General features: G+C 37.2%; 1 protein-coding gene across 3 annotated transcripts in view; it reads left to right on the top strand.

The window, feature by feature from the left end:
• Rbbp8 (RB binding protein 8, endonuclease) overlaps nucleotides 1–19822 on the top strand; it is a 95968-nt gene that overhangs the window by 46145 nt on the left and 30001 nt on the right. For all 3 annotated transcript variants that reach the window (XM_085676319.2, XM_048447974.3, XM_048447973.3), the window contains exons 5-8: nucleotides 2301–2413; nucleotides 6099–6165; nucleotides 14130–14305; nucleotides 18142–18246. In XM_085676319.2, coding sequence (XP_085532445.2) covers nucleotides 2301–2413; nucleotides 6099–6165; nucleotides 14130–14305; nucleotides 18142–18246 — 461 coding nt within the window. The remainder of the gene's footprint in view (nucleotides 1–2300; nucleotides 2414–6098; nucleotides 6166–14129; nucleotides 14306–18141; nucleotides 18247–19822) is intronic.

Below are 19822 nucleotides of genomic sequence, written 5' to 3'. Positions count from 1 at the left end.
TTGTTAAGTTATATAGTTTTAGTTTCTCTTTCTTCACTTACTTTAAAATTATGGTGTATACTACTGTGCTGTGCCTTCTGTAGATATTTGGATGCTCCTTCTGTTTCAGTTATGGAGATGAAGGTCTTTTAAAATATATTCCTTAAGTATTTATCTGTAGGATATTTCATTTTTAACTACATTTTTCCAATTATATAAGTGATAAGATTGGAGAAACTTTGATTTTGTGTGTGTATAAACACTAAGAAAGAATTCTCATATCATTGCTTACAAGATAACATTTTTAACATTTTACAATATATTTCTATCCCCAAACACACTTATTTTTGTATATGTACTTTTCTCTTCAGTACTTACAAGTTTACTAGAAGATATTTTGTAATCTTCTTATATAACAATATATTGCCACTGTTTTCTAATAATACTGATTTCTTTGAATGTTGAAAGGAAATGTAAGGTGATTTTTCCCTTTGTATTAACTGATCTTTCATATTTACAGAACAATAAATAAGTGTCAAGTATTCATTAGATCTGTCCTGTGCCAGTCTGAGCAAAGCAGATGCAGAGTTGGTAAAAATATCATCTGACTACTTAGTACTTGAGCAGGGCTTACTTTTTCCTGCAGTAAAGAAAATCAAAGTTAGCTTTCTTAAGAAAAACGTTTCTTGTGGCTGGTGAAATGGCCCAGTGTCTATAAAGCATTTGGCCTGGAATGTGGGTCCCTGGAACTCAACATTCATAATGGTCTTCCTGTAATCCCAGAGCAAGCTGGCTAGTCAGACCAGTGAGAGAGACCGTCTCAATATGTAAGATGGAGAGCAGTCAAAGAGTGCGCCAGTGTCAGTCTGGGGCTTCCATGTCCACCCCTATACACGAATACACATGCATACATAGCATACACAGACACATTTCCACCCACTACCCAAGAAAAAGAGAAAGGTTCCCTCAATTGTGGAGGATACAGGAAGAGGATTAGAAATTCAGTGTTGGAGGAGGGCCCGCTTGTTCATCCTTGCCGCCTGGCTAGCTTAGCCCTGAAATAACCACACAGAAACTATATTAATTAAATCACTGCTTGGCCCATTAGCTCTAGCTTCTTATTGGCTAACTCTTACATCTTAATTTAACCCATCTCCATTAATGGCGTGTATCACCACGAGGTCGAGGCATACCAGCAAAGTTTCAGCATGTCTATCCCTGGTGGCTTCATGGTGTCTCTCTGACTCTGCCTTCTTCCTCCCAGCATTCAGTTCTGCTTCCCTGCCTATCTATGATGTGCCCTATCAACAGGCCAGGACAGTTTCTTTATTCATTAATGGTAATCACAGCACACAGAGGGGACTCCCACATCAGTTCAAGACCAGTTTGGGCTACACAGTAAGATCAGCCTAGACAGCATAATAGGATGAACCCTGTCTCAAAATCAAAATATGAATAATTTTTAGCCAGGTGTGGTAGCATAGCCTTTAATTCCAGCATTGGGGAGGCTGAGGCAGGGTCTTTGTGAGTGTGAGATCAGCCTGGTCACCAGCCAGGCTTACAAGGTGAAACCATCTTAAAATAAATAAATAAAAAGTTTTTTAAGGGTACAAAGGAAAGAAAAGAAAAAAAGATTTTGGGTAATAATTAAAATGATAATTTCATCCAGAACTGCAATGTATAAATGATACGGTATTTCTTTGTTAGTGTTATGGGAATTTATTCTGCCAATAATACTATAGCGTGGTTTCAGGTTAGATACAAGTGTATTAAAGGGTTAATATTAAATAGTTGGTTGTTGCTGTAATCACCAAGTCAATTCTTTAGATCTTCATAAAGTACAAAACTCTTCAAATGCTTTTATAGTTTGGTCATCCTTAATCCGCCGTCTGTAGCTAGAGAGCTGGGTTGGCATCTGAATTTGATTCCTAACATTTGTGTCTGACCACTCACAACCCCCTGCAGCTCTAGCTCCTGGGGGAGCTGACACCTCAGCCTTCTGGAGCACCTGTACTCATGTGCACGTACACACAGGCACACATCTGTACATATAATTAGAAAATAAAAATAATTTTTTTCAATTAAATTGAAATTCAGAATGCTTTGAAATCCCAGAACTTTTTGATGTCATGCCAACATTCCAAAATTTTTACATGAAGTGACACTTCAAATTTTGGACTTTTTAAAAGAAATGTTTTTTAGACTGCAAATACTACAAAGCCAAGAAAAACACCAGAGTCCCAAATCCGTGAAAAAGGATGCTCGCTCTGTATAAGGAAATATGTGTTAGTAGCTGAAAACTACTTTTGTTTCTGTCACAGGTTACGAGCAGGACTGTGTGATCGCTGTGCAGTAACTGAAGAGCATATGCACAAAAAGCAGCAGGAGTTTGAAAATATCCGACAGCAGAATCTCAGGCTTATTACAGAGCTTAGTGAGTTCCCTTTCCTTGTTTACTACATACTTTAAGTCTACTGTCCTGTTGTTAAAACTTACTAGGGAATTGGTTATAATTATATTAATTGCTTACATATTAAAACTTTTGGTGTCTTTTTAGATGTAATCTTATTGTTTTGGTAAGAAACATAGATATGTATTTATATATACAGTGAGTTATATATGTCCCGTTTACATTGTCCTTAAAAATCTCACCAGGTTTTATAAGAAACATCAAGAAACGTATTTCTGGGCATGTCTATATTTGTTTCTTTTATCTTGATTGAATGCAGTTAGATGCATAATAGAGTTAAATACAACAATGTAGTATGCTCACAAAGGTGAGTACTATCTTGATTTTTTTGTATGTATGTTATTGAGTATATTATTTTCAGTTTCCTCTTTCACATATTCATTGTAGTGTTTTGTTAAATTCTTAGCTCTTGTCTATTAAAGTCTTTTTTTTTTTTTTAAATTTACTTTGGTCACCCCTAAAGAAAAACAGAGCTGCCACATCCTACTGTTTCTACATAATGGTCTGTTTGTCTCTATACCTCCTCCATTAGTTCAGATAATCTTTTTCTTTCTTTTCCCCTCCCTAACCCTCCCCTTCTTCCCCTCTCTTTTCAAGATAGGGTCTTTCATTGTAGCCCACACTAGCCTTCTGTGCCTGAGTTTATAATCCTCCTACCTCAGCTTCTTCAATATTGGAATTATAGATAATATTTTAGCTTGCCTGGCTCAAGGTACTCCTTTCTTTTAATTATCTTCAGTAGTCATCTTGTCTGTGCTTTGTTTTCATCTTGCTATATGCTGTACTACATATCAACATTTTGATCTTTCTATTATTTGTCTCTGAAAAATGCTAGTTGATTTTCTTAGTTTTATTTAGATTGGTTTTCTGAGCTAGGTTCTCATTCTGCAGCCTAATCTGATCTTGAAGTCGTGGCAATCTTCCTGCCTCGATCTCTCAAATTCTGAAGTTAATAGATTTGAGCCACCATATGCAGTTTTCTGGTAATCTAAAACATAATCCTGTCTTAGTTTCTGTTCTTATTACTCTATAACAAAAGAAACTTAAGGGCTTATCTTATCTTGACTTACAATTCTAGTCCATCACAGCAGGAAAGTCACAGTGGCAAGAGCTTCCTGTAACTAATCATATTGCACCCATAGTCATATGTGCTAGTACTCAGGTCTTTCTCCACTTACACAGTTCAAGATTCCCTGCTTGGGGAAAGGTCCCACACACCTCAACCTAATCAGTCTACTCCCTCATAGGCATGCGTAGATGCAATTTTAGATTTTATCAAGTTGACAGTTAACACTAACCAGAAATTCTGATTTTTTAGTCTAGTTTTAAAAGACATTCATCACTAATTATGCTCAATCTTTCTTTTTGCACAGTAATACTCTATATGAGATAATCATTTGTTCAGCTCATTTATCTTTCTGTGAATAAATGTGATTTATGCTTGCATATGTGAATGCAGGTTCATGTGCCTAAGTGCACATGTGGAGGACAGAGGTCAGTGCTGTGTATCCTCTTCTGCTTTTCACTTTAGTTTTTGAGTTCAGTGAGAGCCCTCTCTCTGAGCCTGGAGTTCACAGTCTTGGCTAAACTGGCTGGCCAGCAGTCCTGGGAAATCTTCCTGTCTTTGCCCTCCTTGCTCCACATTCCTAGTACTAAGGTTACAGACATGTGCTACCATTCCACAGTTTTATGTGGATGCTGGAGACGTGATCTCGGGTTCTCATGTTTGTACAGCAAGCATTTTAACATGGGGCCATCTCCCCAACAACCATTTACTAATTCATTCTTTAAGATTAAAAAGTAAAATTTACTGGACAAATTCTCCAAGAATTCTTGAAGAAATTGTTAGCCCATTATATGAAAGGGCCAGTCAGTCCAGTCTATTTCTAAATAAAAGCAACAGCATTGATGATGGGAATGGTAAAATTGACATCTGGCATAGTATTTCAGCCGGGTGGTGGTGGTGCACACCTTTAATCTCAGCACTCAGGAGGCAGAGGCAGGTGGATCTATGTGAGTTTGAGGTCAGCCTGGTCTGCAAGAGCTAGTTGCAGAACAGGCTCCAAAGCAACATAGAGAAACCCTGTCTCAAAAAACCTACTGCAAAGTTAAGGATTTCAAGACTGAATTTTATACATATTGTCCCACGACTTCCCGTTGTATATTGTTAGTATATGTGAAGAAAAAAATGTTGTGCTATAGAGCGACTTCACATGGATTGTGGTAAGTTTTGCTGTAGGTAAAATGAGATTTTGTTCTTCCTTTCATTGAAAAAATATTTTTTCTAACATAATATATCCTGATTACACTTTCCCTTCCTTCTACTTCTCCCAGATCCTCCTTACCTCCTTCAAACCTGATCTACCCCCTTTCTTCTCTCATTAGAAAACAGACTTCTGTGATAATAAAATGTATTAACATAAAACAAAACTAACATATTGGAATAGGACAAAACAAGCAGAGGAAAAAGAGCCTAAGAGCACACTCAAATCCCTTGAAAACACTAAACTGGAAGCCATTGTATATATGCAAAGGATCTATATGTAGGGTAAAATGAGAGAAGAAAAAAACAGATAAATAAAATCAATTAAAAAATTTATTAAGGAAAAAAGGAAGAGCTCTAACATGACATTGTGAGACAAGGAACCCGCAAAGATGCCATTTGTCTACTGCTGGGCATGCAGCTTACTCTTAAAGCTTGTTTCCCCATGAGACTCCCTTGGAGGAAACTAAATTTTCGTTAGCAAGTGATCATAAGTTGAAATTGCTTCTGAGTTAGGAGTGGGGGCTTGTGTCTACTTCTTTCAGCTCTAATATTCTGTCTCATGCAGACCCATGCAGGTCCTGATAGGAACCTGGGGCTATCTCCAATGGAAGTTACATCCTATAGTTATTTTTCTGCCTTATAAATTAAGCAAGGACAGAAAGATATAATAGAGATAAATTCCATCAGGTACAACTTACGGTAGGACATGTTTAAATTATTCACAAAAAGGTATAAAGAATGATTAATTTTACAAATGTGCTTATAAGTATTTTACTAATATTGAGCATTATTATTTGTAATACTCAATATCAAACCCAGACCTTGGGAACACTAGGAAATACTATTTTTGTAATTAAATTTATTTCAAGGTATCTAAAATAATATTTGAAAATAGGACTGAATAACTCAGATGGAATTTTTTCTTGTCCTCAGTGTGACTAATTAGACTTTACTCCTTAATATTTTTTTACTCATAAGCATTATATAAAATTATCAATTAATCAGTTACATAGAATTGGCATGATATGAAATGCAGTAATCACTACGCAGGAGCAAGCTAGTTTTGCACAGTAGTACTTGCCTAGCATAACATTGTGATTTAGGATTTGAAATCGTCATTTCTGGCCAGGTGTCAGCAATCCCTTTTAAGAAGTTGAAGCAGGAGAATTTCTGTGTTTTTCTTTTTGTTGTTTTTGGGTTTTTTGTTTTGTTTTGTTTTTGAGCCTATCCTGGCCCATATACTGAGTCTCAAAACAGCCTGGGCTACGCATTAAAACCTTGTCTCAAAAAAAGAAAAGAAATAAAGTCCTAATTTCTTCATAAATGTTGCCATTTTAAGAACTGACATGGACATCAATCTGCTTTCTCTTCCATGTTGATAAGTGAATGAGAAGAATACTCTTCAGGAAGAAAACAAAAAGCTTTCTGAGCAACTGCAGCAGAAAACTGAGTGAGTATTTTCTCTCAGCTGCAGCGAGAGCATTCTTCTACTTTTCTTGCTTTTATCATATTTAGTTGTACAAACTGACAATATAGTCACAAATCTCATTTTTTAAAAGTTATGAAATGCTGTACAATAAGAACTTCAAAGAAAAATCACTGCATTTTGTTTATGTTTTAGGGTAATATCTATCAACATCTTAAAACATTTAGAGCATCAAATAGCATAAATAGTAGAAAAATTATTTAATTACTTTATATTTCAAATAAATATTTAAAATTATTTACTTCTTTTTCCAATGTTGTAGAAGCTTCATAAGAACTCTTGCAGAATTCTTAGGCATATAAAACAACTTCCCTCTTCTATTTTTGTTCCCTCTTCCTTTCTCTGTAGGAATGAAAATAACTTTTTATTCTCCCATTTTTCCATGCTGTTCTGCTTTGTATCATTCCTAATCCATGCTGTGATTCTACAGAGTAGTTTATTATCCATATTTTACAGATGAGAGAAGCAAAGCTCACAAAGTCAAATGACTTACCTATAGTTTCATCACTAGTGAGTAGTACGAACACCAACCAAACCTATTTCTTCAGACTTAAAAGCCTTGGTTTATTTCTACTGTGTAGCACTATCTCAAAATGTAGAAACATACTTTTTTTCTAGTGTGGTCTGACAAAATTCAGAGTAGTGATATGGCTTACTTCTAGTTCCCACTGCACTGGCTGGTTTCATGTCAGCTGGACACAGGTGGAGTTATTTGGGAAGAAGAAACTGGTTGAGATAGTTTCCCTACCAGATTGGTCTGTATACAAGCCTGTGGAGCATTTTCTTGATTGATTGTTGTGGGAGACCTCAGCCCATTGTAGATGGTGCTACACTTAGGCAGGTGGTCCTGGGTGGTAAAAAAAAAAAAGCAGACTGAGCAGGCCATGAAGAGCAGGCCAGTAAGCGGTGTTCTTCCATGTCTCTGCTTCAGTTCCTGCCTCCATTTTCCTGCCTTTAGTTCCTGTTTTGATTTCCCTTCATGGTGCACGGTGATCAGGACATGTAACCTGAAATGACCCTTTCCTCCCAAGTTGCTTTTGATCATGATAGGCGCTCGTTTCTGTTTTGGTTTGGTTTTTGGTTTGTTTGGTTTGGGATTTTCAAGACAGGGTTTCTCTATATAGTCTTAGCTGTCCTGGAACTACCTCTGTAGATCAGGATAGCCTCGAGCTCACAGAAGTCCACCTGCCTTTGTCTCCTGAGTGCTGGGATTAGAGGCATGTTCCACCTCCACCTGTCCTTGATCATGGTGTTTTATCACAGCAATGGAAACCCTAAGATACTTATGTAAAATTTTATTGTTTTAGAGTTTTTGTTGTTTTCGCTTTGTATTTAAGTTTTGAAATGGAGTCTTGGGTCTCACTACATTTGTTAATCAGGTGGTTTTGAAATTGTGGTCTCAAGAACCACAAGTTAACTGACACAGCAGGCATACTAAGATGGCTGCCTTCTGTGTGTGTGTGTTTCTTTTTTTAAACTGTTACATTTGGGTAATCCCTTTGGTGTGTGGTGTTACAGAATTTTTTTTTTTTAAAGAACATTAGTGTTTTGCCTACATGTATGTCTGTGAGGATGTCAGGTCCCCTGGATCTTGAATTACAGACAGTTGTGAGCTGCCATGTGGGTGATGGGAATTGAACTTGGGTCCTTTGGAAGAGTAGTCAGTGCTCTTAACTGCTGAACCATTTCTCTAGCACCATGTTACAGAATTCTTAATATCCTGTTACATTTAAATAGGCATCTAACACAGGCAGTGGCAGCGCGTGGCTTTGATCCTAGGAAGGGAAATAGGTGAATCTCTGAGTTCAAGGCCAGCCTGGTTTACAGAGTGAATTCCAGGACAGCTAAGGCAACACAGAGAAACCCTACCTTGAAAAACCAAGAAACAAACAAACAAATAAATAAATAGGCACCACCAAAAACTCAAGACTAGAAAAGACTAAGTCTATAATGAGTGTGTGAAAATGCAAGCACTCCTCTTCTGTGATGAAAAGGGGTCTGAGCCCCAAAGTTGTTTGTGTTTATTTCGTGTGTTGACAACCTGTGTTTATTTCAACTGCCAGAGTGCTATGTGTAGTCTGTTTATCTTACTCTATGTGAATAGTCACATGTTTTACAGTGACTGTATCAAGGTATTTATTGCTAATGATGCCTCAGACTCTACTGCATGTGTTACAGTCTGTGTGCTGTGTAGTTTCATTAAAAATAAATCTGAATATTTCTTGCTTCCAAGGATTTCAGATAGGCTATTTTTGACATATTTTTATTTGCAACATGATCTAGCACATGTAGCATATGATACATTAGCTTTGAAAGTATTAATCTTGTTATTTGCATCTTTAAATGCCAGCAGATAAGACACTAAGTGTTTAGAGAGTATGCAGAATTAAGTGGGTGTTTGCCTAAAAGCCTAAAGTGTATTAAGTATATTGAAACTAAATTGTCATTTGCTTGATAGATACTAGTTTTGGTCTGGAGAGAGGGCTTGGGTTAAGACTGCTTACTACTCTTGCAGAGGATCCAGGTTCAGTTCCCAACACTGTTATAGCTGCTCACAATTGCCTGTAATTCCACTTCCAGGAGATTCTCTTTTCTGACCTCCGCAGGTTCCTGCATGCATGTGCTACACATGCATACACTTTGACACACACATATATACACTAAATAAATATTTTTTTAAAAAGAAATATTAATTCTAATCTTGGTCTTGTGTTTTTTTTTTTTTAAAAAAGTACTGGACTGGAGAGATGGCTCAGTGGTTAAGAGCATTGCCTGCTCTTCCATAGGTCCTGAGTTCAATTCCCAGCAACCACATGGTGGCTCACAACCATCTGTAATGAGGTCTGGTGCCCTCTTCTGGCCTGCAGACATACACACAGACAGAATGTTGTAGACATAATAAATAAATTAAGTAAATATTTTTTTTAAGAAAGGTACTACAATAAAGACTTCTCACATAGACAAACTCAAAGTACAAGTGTTTTATTTAGGATATGCTTAGTCAAAACAGTGTAGAAGGGGCTTTCTTTGATCAAAGGAGTCTACACAGAATTTCAGAGGATTTGTTTTATTGCCTCTAAAAGTGAATTTGTTGTGTGATGTCTTCAACCATTGTTTGAGCAGTTTTGGTGTAAATTCATTGTTTCCCAAGAGTATTTATTTTTTAGCAAGATGAAATTTTTGACATGTTTTCTAAGCTTGTTTAGAATTACAGTGTTGTGATCCCAGCTTCACCTCCTGGGACCATTGGAAACGCGAGTCTTCTTGTTCTACTTGACTTCACTCAAAACAGCTGGCTGGCTCACCTTACTCTTTAATTTGTTGACTGTCCTTCATGAAGGCTCTTCAAAGTGCCATTAAATTTTTGCTCAGTGATCCAGGTAGGATCTAAACACAGAGCAAGGCTGCCAATGCCTCATCTTTGTTTCTTTTTACTTACGCATATTTAGCGAATATTAAGTAAAATCAAACATACATATTAATTTATCTTTTCTCTGCCCTCTACTTGCAAATTTGTTATTTTAAATATAAATGCAGGACTTTAGAGACATGGCTCTAGTAATAAAGAAATAATCAAGGTTTCTTTTCTTTTTTAAAAAGATTTATTTATTTATTAGGTATACAGTGTTCTATAAGCACGTATGCCCTGCAGGCTAGAAGAAGGCACCAGATCTCATTATGGATGGTTGTGAGCCATCATATGGTTGCTGGGAGTTGAATGAACTCAGGACCTCTGGAAAAGTAGCCAGTGCTGTTAACCTCTGTGCCATCTCTCCAGTCCAATGAAGGAACCTTTTATTATCTATTTTACACACACACACACACACACACACACACACACACACACTCACTTTTCTTTTGCTCCTTTTTAAATCTTTGTTAATGTTTTGATAACCTTTTTTCATCCCCCATGTGTATATGTGTGTGCACACATGTTGATTTATCTTTGTGTATTAGAACAGCTGTGTGTTTGCAGTTGTGTGTACATGTCAACCTTAGGTATTTTTTCTTATCTTCTATTTAAAATAGGATCTTAGTCACTGCTGCTTGTATCAGGCTAGCTTGCTTGTGAGTTCCTAGGGATTTATGTGAGCTCTCAAGCTTCTGCTTTCTGCCTGCCTGCCACTATGCTCTCCTCCCTAATGGTCATAAACTCGAACGCTCTGAAACTGTGAGCCCCAAATAAACTCCCTTGGTCATGGTGTTTTATCATAGCAATAGAAAAGAAACAGCGTGTGTGTGTGTGTGTGTGTGTGTGTGTGTGTGTGTGAGAGAGAGAGAGAGAGAGAGAGAGAGAGAGAGAGAGAGAGAGAGAGAGAGAGAGAGAGAACGTGTGTAGTAATCAAAGAATAACTTGGGAAAGTCAGTTCTTTCCGTCGACTATGTGGATCCCGGGATCAAACTCAGGTTACCAGACTTAGCAACAGTCTGCTCACTGGCTGAGCCATCTCAGTGACCCACCAGCATCTGTTCTTGTGCTGTTGCCTTTTCTAAGGTTTGCTTCATAACTCTTTAGTGAGGGTGGCTCCTGTGTGCTGCTGCTTCCTCTGATCCATATCAGGTCTGTTTTTATTCTCTTGAGCTTTACGTCTTTCACAGGTTTAAATGACTACTATCAGTACCTTGTATCAAGGTCATTGATAAAATGTTGGGCTAAGTATGCCTGAGGTTGATAATAACTTGTATCTGGAGTCTGTGTTCATACCATGTTTGTGTTTCCTTTTTTGTTTATTGTTTACGGTGAGAGGCTATCAAGAGGGCCACTTTCAGATTTTTCCGATAGCAGATGCTCAGTGAACCATTCCTTAAGAACATTGTTCTAGTAATGCTACTTTTAAAAATCAGCCTTTGAATTATTTATATGACAAGCATATTGATTTGCAGGGATTAAGGTATCAGATTATTTGTGCTTTATGGGATCTTCTCCTTTGAAAATGAGAATTTTTAAATAATAGCTTGATGGCTGTAACATTGCTTTAGTGAGTTTAAATTACATTTTTACTGGAGATACAAATTCTTCAAAGTACCAAAGGAAAAAGCTAAATTTTAAAAAACATTTAAAGTGAACTCCTTATGAAAAGAAACCCTGGCTCCTCCTAGATCACTGAGAAAGAATACTAAAGCAGTTTGGATGGAAGTTTTAAGAGGCCGACTACAAATTAAACAGCAGCAAACACTGACAGCGTCAGAAGGAAAAGCTAAAAAGGAAAATGGCAGGTGCATAACTAAATGACAGGAACTCTTTAATTTTTTTTTTTTTGGAAAAATCAAGATGGAGCCTAATGTCTTAATTAAATTAATTAAATTTAAATTAATTAAAACAAAAATTGTACTTCTCTGTTACCTGCTTTTTCGACCAAAGAGGGTAAGAATATGTACAAACTTGTTTACTTAGCTAGGCACTGCTAGATAGAGCTGCTCTGCGGTTTTGGGTTGGGGGGGGGAGTTGTTTGTTTGTTTGTTTTTGTCTCTTTTGCAGTTCCCAGCCCCTTGTAGGGCTGGATGTAGGTTTCTGTGACTCATGTTTCAGGTTGAATGCTTATGACTAATAAGAAAGCAGACAGTGGTGAGACTAGTTCAAGCTAGGTCACCATAGTTTTACACTCCATTAACTTGCAAGGATCTAACTTTCGTTTTTATAGAGTAAGACTACTACTAAGTTACTAAAAATTACATGTTAAATATATTGCACAGAATGGTAACTAAAATATAACACATTGTTTATTTAAAGTTTGGTACAAATATAGGTTTAAAATGTTTTACTTTATAATTCACTTTGGATTACAAAGTGAATTTACTAGTCAGCTTGACTTAATCATTCCATAGTATCACATCAAAACATGATATACACATGTAGTGCCTGTGTTTATATACACAATGATTTTTATCAATGAGAAAAAATAGATATTAGTTCTAAAGTTGTCTTTTATAATGTTATAGAATTATAGATAACAAATAATGCTGATTTTATTCAGAAAATTAAAGTATAAATATTTGTTAGGGAAACATTTGTTTTTGTCGTGGATTTATTTTTATTTTATTTTTTTTGTGTGTGTATGTGTGTGTATTTGTGTGCATCATGGTACACCTGTGGAGGTCAGAGGATAGCTCTGTACAGTCATTTCTCTCCGTCCATCTTTCCATGTATTAAGGTTGCCAGTCACATAACACACACCGGCTCATCTCACCAGCCTTCTATCAGTCTCTGGTGATTGTAGTTTATAAAATTCTTAAGTAGTTCTTTGAAGTCATGTAACAAATTAATTTTCAAATAATATAACTAGTTTGGTCTTTAAAAATTAAATGGTTGACAGAATAGTACTGTTGATTAGTTAATAAGGTCAACAGTGGTTTGGCATAGGTCATTAAGTAATACAACTCAATCCAAACCCAATTTTTCTATGTGTCGTTGGCCCTGAATCAAGTTAGGCAAGAACAGTTGCTGAGATCATCACAGATTTATTTCTTTAATGAAACCTGAAAATGTCAGTCATTCACTCAACAAATCTGTGTACTACCCATTACATACTTGTTCTTTAGATTCTTGTGATTCATCATGGTAATCAATAAACATCATAAGTTACATACTTTGTTAGGTAGCATTTTTATGATAGATAAACAGAAGAACCAGAAGGAGACTACTTTACGGAGAGGAGTTCCAATTTTAACATTAAAATTTTAGCACAGGCCAAACACATGCCTATAATCCAGGCACTCAGGAGGCTGAGGCAGAAGGATAAATTTGAGACCAGCTTGGCCTGCTTAGTTAGGTCCTACTTCATTAATATGGTAATAAGGAATGAAATTACAGCAAAGACATAAATAAAGGATATGAGTATCCATGTGGGCAAGGACACTCCAAACAGAATGGCTAAAGCACTGAGCCTAAGACAGAAGTATATGTAGCATGCTTGGGGAACCTCAGACTTGTATTCTTAGTGAAGTGGAAAGATGTGCAGGGTTGTGATCATATAATTGATAAGACTTGAGTTTGAATAGGACTGTTGTGACCGCTGTGTTGAGAGATGGGGTAAGCAGAGCTTGACAGAAGCAGGGATAGGCGCCTACTGTGGTTGGTCTTTAGACTCAGGATCTACACTAAAAGTAACTTACCTCCAGAGTCTACGCTAAATTTAAGTCCTAGCTCTTTTACTATTGGAATAAGTGACTGTATTTTTATTTCTTTATCTCCTAATTGCAAAATAAGAGTAAAATAATATTTTACACAGTCATAGTAATAAAGTCATACATAAAGCACTTTGGATATATCCTGGAAATGTAAACCCACAACAAAAGTTGATAGCTTGCATGTCAACATTATCGTCCTGTGTACCATTTGTTTCCACTACCACATCGTTTAACATTGGTCATTTCCTTTCCATACATGTATGAGTATCACAGTTCAAACCCCAGAATCTTGCCTGCTCTTTTACAGTCCTGTCTAATTGGCTTCCTTTCTTTCTTCCTGTTCCAATCAGTCTTGTACGCTCTTGCTAAATTATCAAATCCTTTTATGCTCTAAACCTTAATTCTTTTTCTCTTCGGTTATGGACACATTCACTCAGGGTGTCCTATAATTCCAGCTTTCCCTTAGGCAACACAAGTATACACTTTTGCATACCTTTCCTCACGCTGTGTGGCTTCTTTGCCATTCAAAATACCTTTATTTTTACCTCAGAACACTGCAATCTGTACTTTCTACTTCAATTCCAAATGTTTCAAATAGTTTAGATTAAGAATTCTAGTGATGTTCCCCACTTTGTACTGACTTATTTGCATACTTCTCTGGTCTCTGACTTTGGAACATTAGATGCAAGGTTTAGCATCTCCTTTATTTTTGCATGTATATTCTACCATAGTTAACAGATATTTAGTAGATGTTTTATATTTACAGATTCATTCTCTTTTAATTTGTCATTTTGCTCTAGAAATGATCAACAGGATCAAGTAGCTGAGCTTGAATGTGAGGAAAACATTATCCCAGATTCACCAATAACATCCTTTTCATTTTCTGGCGTTAACCGACTACGAAAAAAGGAGAATCTCCATGTTCGATACATAGAACAAACAAATACTAAATTGGAGCACTCTGTATGTACAAATGGTAAGGGTCAGAGTTGTGTTTTAGCTGCTTTTGTAAAATCTTCACTTACTGTGTTTATGTAATACGGTTTGGTGAAGGAAGATGAACATTGTTCAGATAATCAAGGCTATCACTGTGAATTTAACTTCCATTAGTAAAATGACTAATAAGGTATATTTCTGCTGGCATTATATACAACCATGAGCAGTATGTCCATCTGAATATGTGCATAATTTTATGTGTGTGTTTGTGTCTGAGTAAATATATATGTGCCTGGAGCTCATCTGTGAGGTCAGAATAGAGTATTGGATTCCTTGGAACTGGAATTACAGGAGGCTGTGTGCTACAATGCCTTATGGATGCTAGGAACCAAGCCCAGAAACTGCAAAAGCAGCAAATGCTCTTAACTGCTGATCCATCTCTCCAGCCCTCTGCATAGATTTTTTTTAATATATATATTTCATTGAACTTATTTTTTTTTTCTTTTCGAGACAGAGAGTCTCTCTGTACCCTTGACAGTCCTGAAGTTTACTCTGTAGATCAGGTTGGCTTCAAACTCACAGAGATCGGTCTGACTCTGCCTCCAGAGTGCTGGGATTGAAGGCATGTGCCATTATGCCTGGCTTAATGTATCCCTTTTGTTTGTTTTAGTTTTTTTGGGGTTTTTTTTTTTTTTGAGGTAGGATTTCTCTTTGTAGCCTTGGTTATCTTGGAACTTGCACTGTAGACCAGGCTGTTCTTAAACTCAGATCCCCTTGTCTCTGTCTCTCAAGGGCTGGAGATTAAAGGTGTGCTCTATCATGCCTGGCTTGTGGAAACTATTCTAATTCCATCCCAGTTTACTATTGCAGCTAAATGCTTCAAAAACTACCTTCTCAAATGGTCTAATACTTGTAGCTTATGTGACATGACATTGTGATTGTTTTTTAATTCCCCATTTAAACTTAAGAACAAAGACCAATTCTTAATTCAGAATATTTTAAATGTTTTGAAAAAGGAGGTCTGTTAAGTTGTAGAGATATTTGTATAAAGTGAATACTTTATGCTTTAAAAAGTAAGTAGAGCTATGTGCCTGGAGAGGTAGTTTAGCAGATAAGAACAATGGCTGCTCTTTCAGAAAACTCAGATTCAGTTACCAAAAAACGCATAGTATAACACAGCCATCTTTAATTCTAGTTCCATGAGACCCATTTCCCTTACCTGGTCTCCATAGACATCAGGCACATATGTGATACACAGATATACATGCAGACAAAACACCCATATACATAAAGTAAAAAAATAAATGAATATAGGATTCTGGAGAGGTGGCTTAGTGGTTAAGAGTACTTGTAACTTGTGCTTACATAGGACCTGGGGTAATTTCCAGCACCTGCATGGTGGCTTACACCCATCCATAACTCAAGTGCCAGGGATCTGATTTTGGCATCTGTGGGCATGTGGTATACGCAGGCAAGACACACATACATGTAAATGTATAAAATAGATAAATCTTAAAAATTAATTAGAGCTTTATTCTTTGAAAGTATAAATGAGTCCTGTTACACTTGCACTGAAAGTAAAAGTGTACTGGTCCTATAAAGAGACCCGGAAAACTAGACTAGAATTAAGTGGAGAGGGTGATGAGAGGCAGGGTACAGGACAACACTAAAGGCCCTTTGAAAAACCAAATGGAAACCTGCTACTGTAGAAGTTTCCTAAAATATATACGTTTGTGGAAGGAATTTAAATAGAGTCACCATATAAAGGGAGAGGCAGTGTCCCAACTAGACATCTTAAGCCACCAAGTAAAACTTCCAGTGACAGAAATGGGTTACATCTAGTTGAATTGTTGGCCAAAGGGGTCTAATAGACCACCACCTCACAAACATCACAGGCTATTTCCAAGGCTATTGGTTACTCTCCATAACCTGATGATAAGGCCCTCTTGCTGAAGATACAACTTATTTATGTTACTGAACAGGAAATTGAGTTGGTGCCCAGTTAGAAACTTTACCCTTGACTAGCTAGCTTTCATGGTTCTGGAAGGTTCTATACACTAAAAAGGAAAAAAACAATCAGTTTCACCCACGTACAAAGCCTGCAATCTACAGCAGACATCTGCCTACCAAATAATACAATAGTGGCACAAATGTTGTGGAAGTAATCAGCCACTTTTTGATTGGATTTAGGGCCCACTTAATGAGATGGAGCTCCTGCCTGATGCTACTAATGTGGACAAGAACCTGAAACTAGATAGGTTATGGAGTTAGGGGAAAACCTACTACTGTTATTCTGCCAAAGACATATAGCAATAAAATTGCTGTGCTGACATATTGCCATACCTATAGAGCAGAACACTCTTCAGTCCCTATCAGAGAAGCTTCTTGCAATAGATGGTAATTAACAAAGAGATGTACAGCTGAAAACATACAGAGAGTGAAAGAGTTTGAAGCACTTGACCCTAAATGGGATGTCTTTATCAAATCTGTATCATGGAGGCTCAGGGATGTGTGCAAAAGAAAAGGCGGAAAGGCTGAAGTGGTCGAGGACTCCAGGAAACAGCGTCTTCCAGACAACAGGACTGACACACATAAACTCACAGAGACTGTGACAGTGTCAGCTTCCAGCACTGAGAATGGAGAGTGGGCACAAAAGCCCATCCCTAACTAAGAAGCCATCTGCAGTCGGTAGCTTGCTGGGCAGGGAGCGTCACTAGGTCTATCAACCGTGCTCCAGGCCAGGAGTAGTGAGTCAGCCAGCACAGCTGTGTGTGTGTGTGTGTGTTCACAAGTTTTTAAATTTACTTTGTTTCGATGCACAAGTTTTTAAATTTACTTTGTTTCGATGGGGTTTTAGAAATTTTTTTTTCCTGGTTTTGTTTTTGAGAGCAAGAATATGAAGTTGAATTGGAAAGGAAGATTTGGGTGGAGAGAGTCTATGATCAAAATATATTGTATGAAAATTTTTAATAGAAATTAAAATTCTAAAAAAATTAGTTACATCTTTATTTGAAAAATATAAGACTTTGCAGTTTCTTTCAATTGTGAGTTTTCATCACCATCTAGTGGAAAACAAAAGAAATGTTTTTAAATCCTTCATCTAATTGGAGTTAAGTTAAAATATAAGACCCTATGTCTTAAGTGAGCATTTATTGGTCTTTAAGTTTGGGCAGAATATGAATCGTGATCTAGTCATTTGAATGTATAGAAAACGGCTGCAGTGATTTTATTAGTAGTCATTTGTATCCATAAGTCTTCTGTCGTATTTCCTAACTGTAGAAAACAGGCATATAATATAAACACTTTAAATCCTAGTTTTAATCTTACTCTATTTCTTTTTTTAACTTAGAAAATAAGAATAATAAGAAATAATTTAATGACTTAATTAGTGTTATTCTCTTAATCATATTTACTTATCTTAACAGTTTCTAACACTTTTTAGTTTTCAAGTTATAATTAAAGTACAGCTCCATTCCTTTACCTTGTCCTTTTGTCTTCGAACTAAGTATTTAAGCAGTAAAAGTATTTCCAATAAAGCACACCTTAGAGTTTCCTTTCAGGACAGATTGTAAAGAAAGACGACCCAATAACATTTTCAGTAAACGTAGTGCTTTATCCATTAGAAGAAAAGTGTCTGAACTGTCACGACCTAGGTGACTTCGGTCAGAAGAAGCTAACTAGTTTGAGTCCCCTCTCTCCACTATCCTAGCCTGCGCTTTATTTCTCAGTGAGACATATGACTTATGAGAATTGTGTCAATAAAATAATGGCTGTAATGCATTAAAGGCAAATTTATATTGACTTATCAGAATAAAGCTTGATAGCATCTTTTTCATTGTTTATTATGTAACTTTCTTTCTTTCTTTTTTTTCTCAGAATTAAGAAAAATTTCCAAGGCTTTAGCTCCTGCACCACATAACTCTGAGGAACATGAAATTCTAGTAGCTGACACTTGCAATCAAAGTCACTCACCCCGGTCTAGTAAGTAGATACTGAGGTTCTAAGTTTAAGACTGTGGTTGGTGGTAGGCAAAAATGACCAACAGTCAGAATTAGGCAGTATTTTAAAGGTATGGGAGGGTTGTTGTTGTTGTTTTGGTTTTGTTTATTCGTTTGAGACAGGGTTTCTCTATGTACTCTTGGCTGTCCTGAACCTGCTATGTAGACCAGGTTGGCCTCAAACTCAGAGATCCATCTGCCTCTTCCTCCTGGGTGCTGGGATTAAAGGCATATGCCACCACCGTCCGACTTTAAAACTTTGTTTGAAAAAGTAATGTTATGCTAGTATTAATTCATGTTACTATCGAATCGAATACAAAGTTCTAACAGTTTAAGTAAAAAGACTTTATTTTGATTTATTCCTTCATCTTTTAAGTATTTAAGAATCTTCTATGTCAGGCACTAAACAAAGCCTTTGCCATTCTAGAGCTTTCAGTCTGGTGGTGGAAGAAGGAAAACAAAATTGTCAGGCAAAGTCAAGGGTGCACTGTTACTGCTGGTTTTGCCCCTGTTAGGTCTAGGATTCCAGCGATCCTGAGTGAGAAAAGTGACCAGATAGAAGGGTTCCAGGATCCCCAGCACTCCTCAGCTGCAAGGGAGAGCCTGCTGAGTTTTCGGCACCATTGTTAAGAGTTAAGATGTGGTGTAAGTTGGGACCTTCGCAGTTGGGTGAGCATCACAATGGTGACAGAAGACTGCAGAGAGAGCTTGAGTCTGGAGTTTATTGAGAAGAGGTTGTAGAGAGGATGGAGAGAAAGGAGGGAAGGGAGAGAGAGACACAAAGACAGAGAGAGATACAGAGGCAAAGAGGGAGGTAGAAGAGAGGTGGAGAGCTACTTGCTTCTGCAGAAATAGAGAGATTGGAAGTGCACAGAACTTGCTTCTTAAAGGGACCTTTGCACCAGTGTACAGTCAGGGAGCTACTTGCCATGGGTGCCAGGTTCCCAAGGGGCAGGACCAAAGTGTTCCTGGGTATTAACACAAAGAGCTTTGAGTCATCTTAGGTTTCTGCTTCCTCATTTCTAAATATCCTCCAAATTTTATTGATTTGTGCTGTCTCCGTGTGTGTTTATGGAATCTCTATACTGATTTATACGGTCTCCATGGCTGTTTATGGGATCTCTGTACTGACTTGTGCTGACTCCTTGTATGTTTATGGGATCTCTGTACTGATTTTAGCCACCAGCATCATTGGAACTGTTTTAAGTACATTGCTTCATTCTCCTGTCAGAGTTTGCTTCTTGGCCATGAGGCTGTCATAGTCAGAATTACCTTTTTTACCCGAGTATTTACATCTGGCCTGTCAAAATATGGATATTTTCCTTGTTCACAAGAGAAATTCTGAATTCTTTTTTGATTTTTCAAGACAGGGTTTTTCTGTAGCTTTGAAGCCTGTCCTGAAACTAGCTCTTGTAGACCAGGCTGGCCTCAAACTAACAGAGATCTGCCTGCCTCTGCCTCCCAAGTGCTGGGATTAAAGGCGTGCGCCACCACCACCCGGCTGAAATTTTGAGTTCTTAAGCATAATTTGACTCCTAATTCACAGGTTTGGGCTCATA

This window comes from Myodes glareolus, chromosome 13 (genome assembly GCF_982192425.1).
Source record: "Myodes glareolus chromosome 13, mMyoGla1.1, whole genome shotgun sequence".
Classification (NCBI taxonomy): Eukaryota; Metazoa; Chordata; class Mammalia; order Rodentia; family Cricetidae; genus Myodes; species Myodes glareolus.
This window is presented reverse-complemented; position numbering and strand designations above follow the sequence as displayed.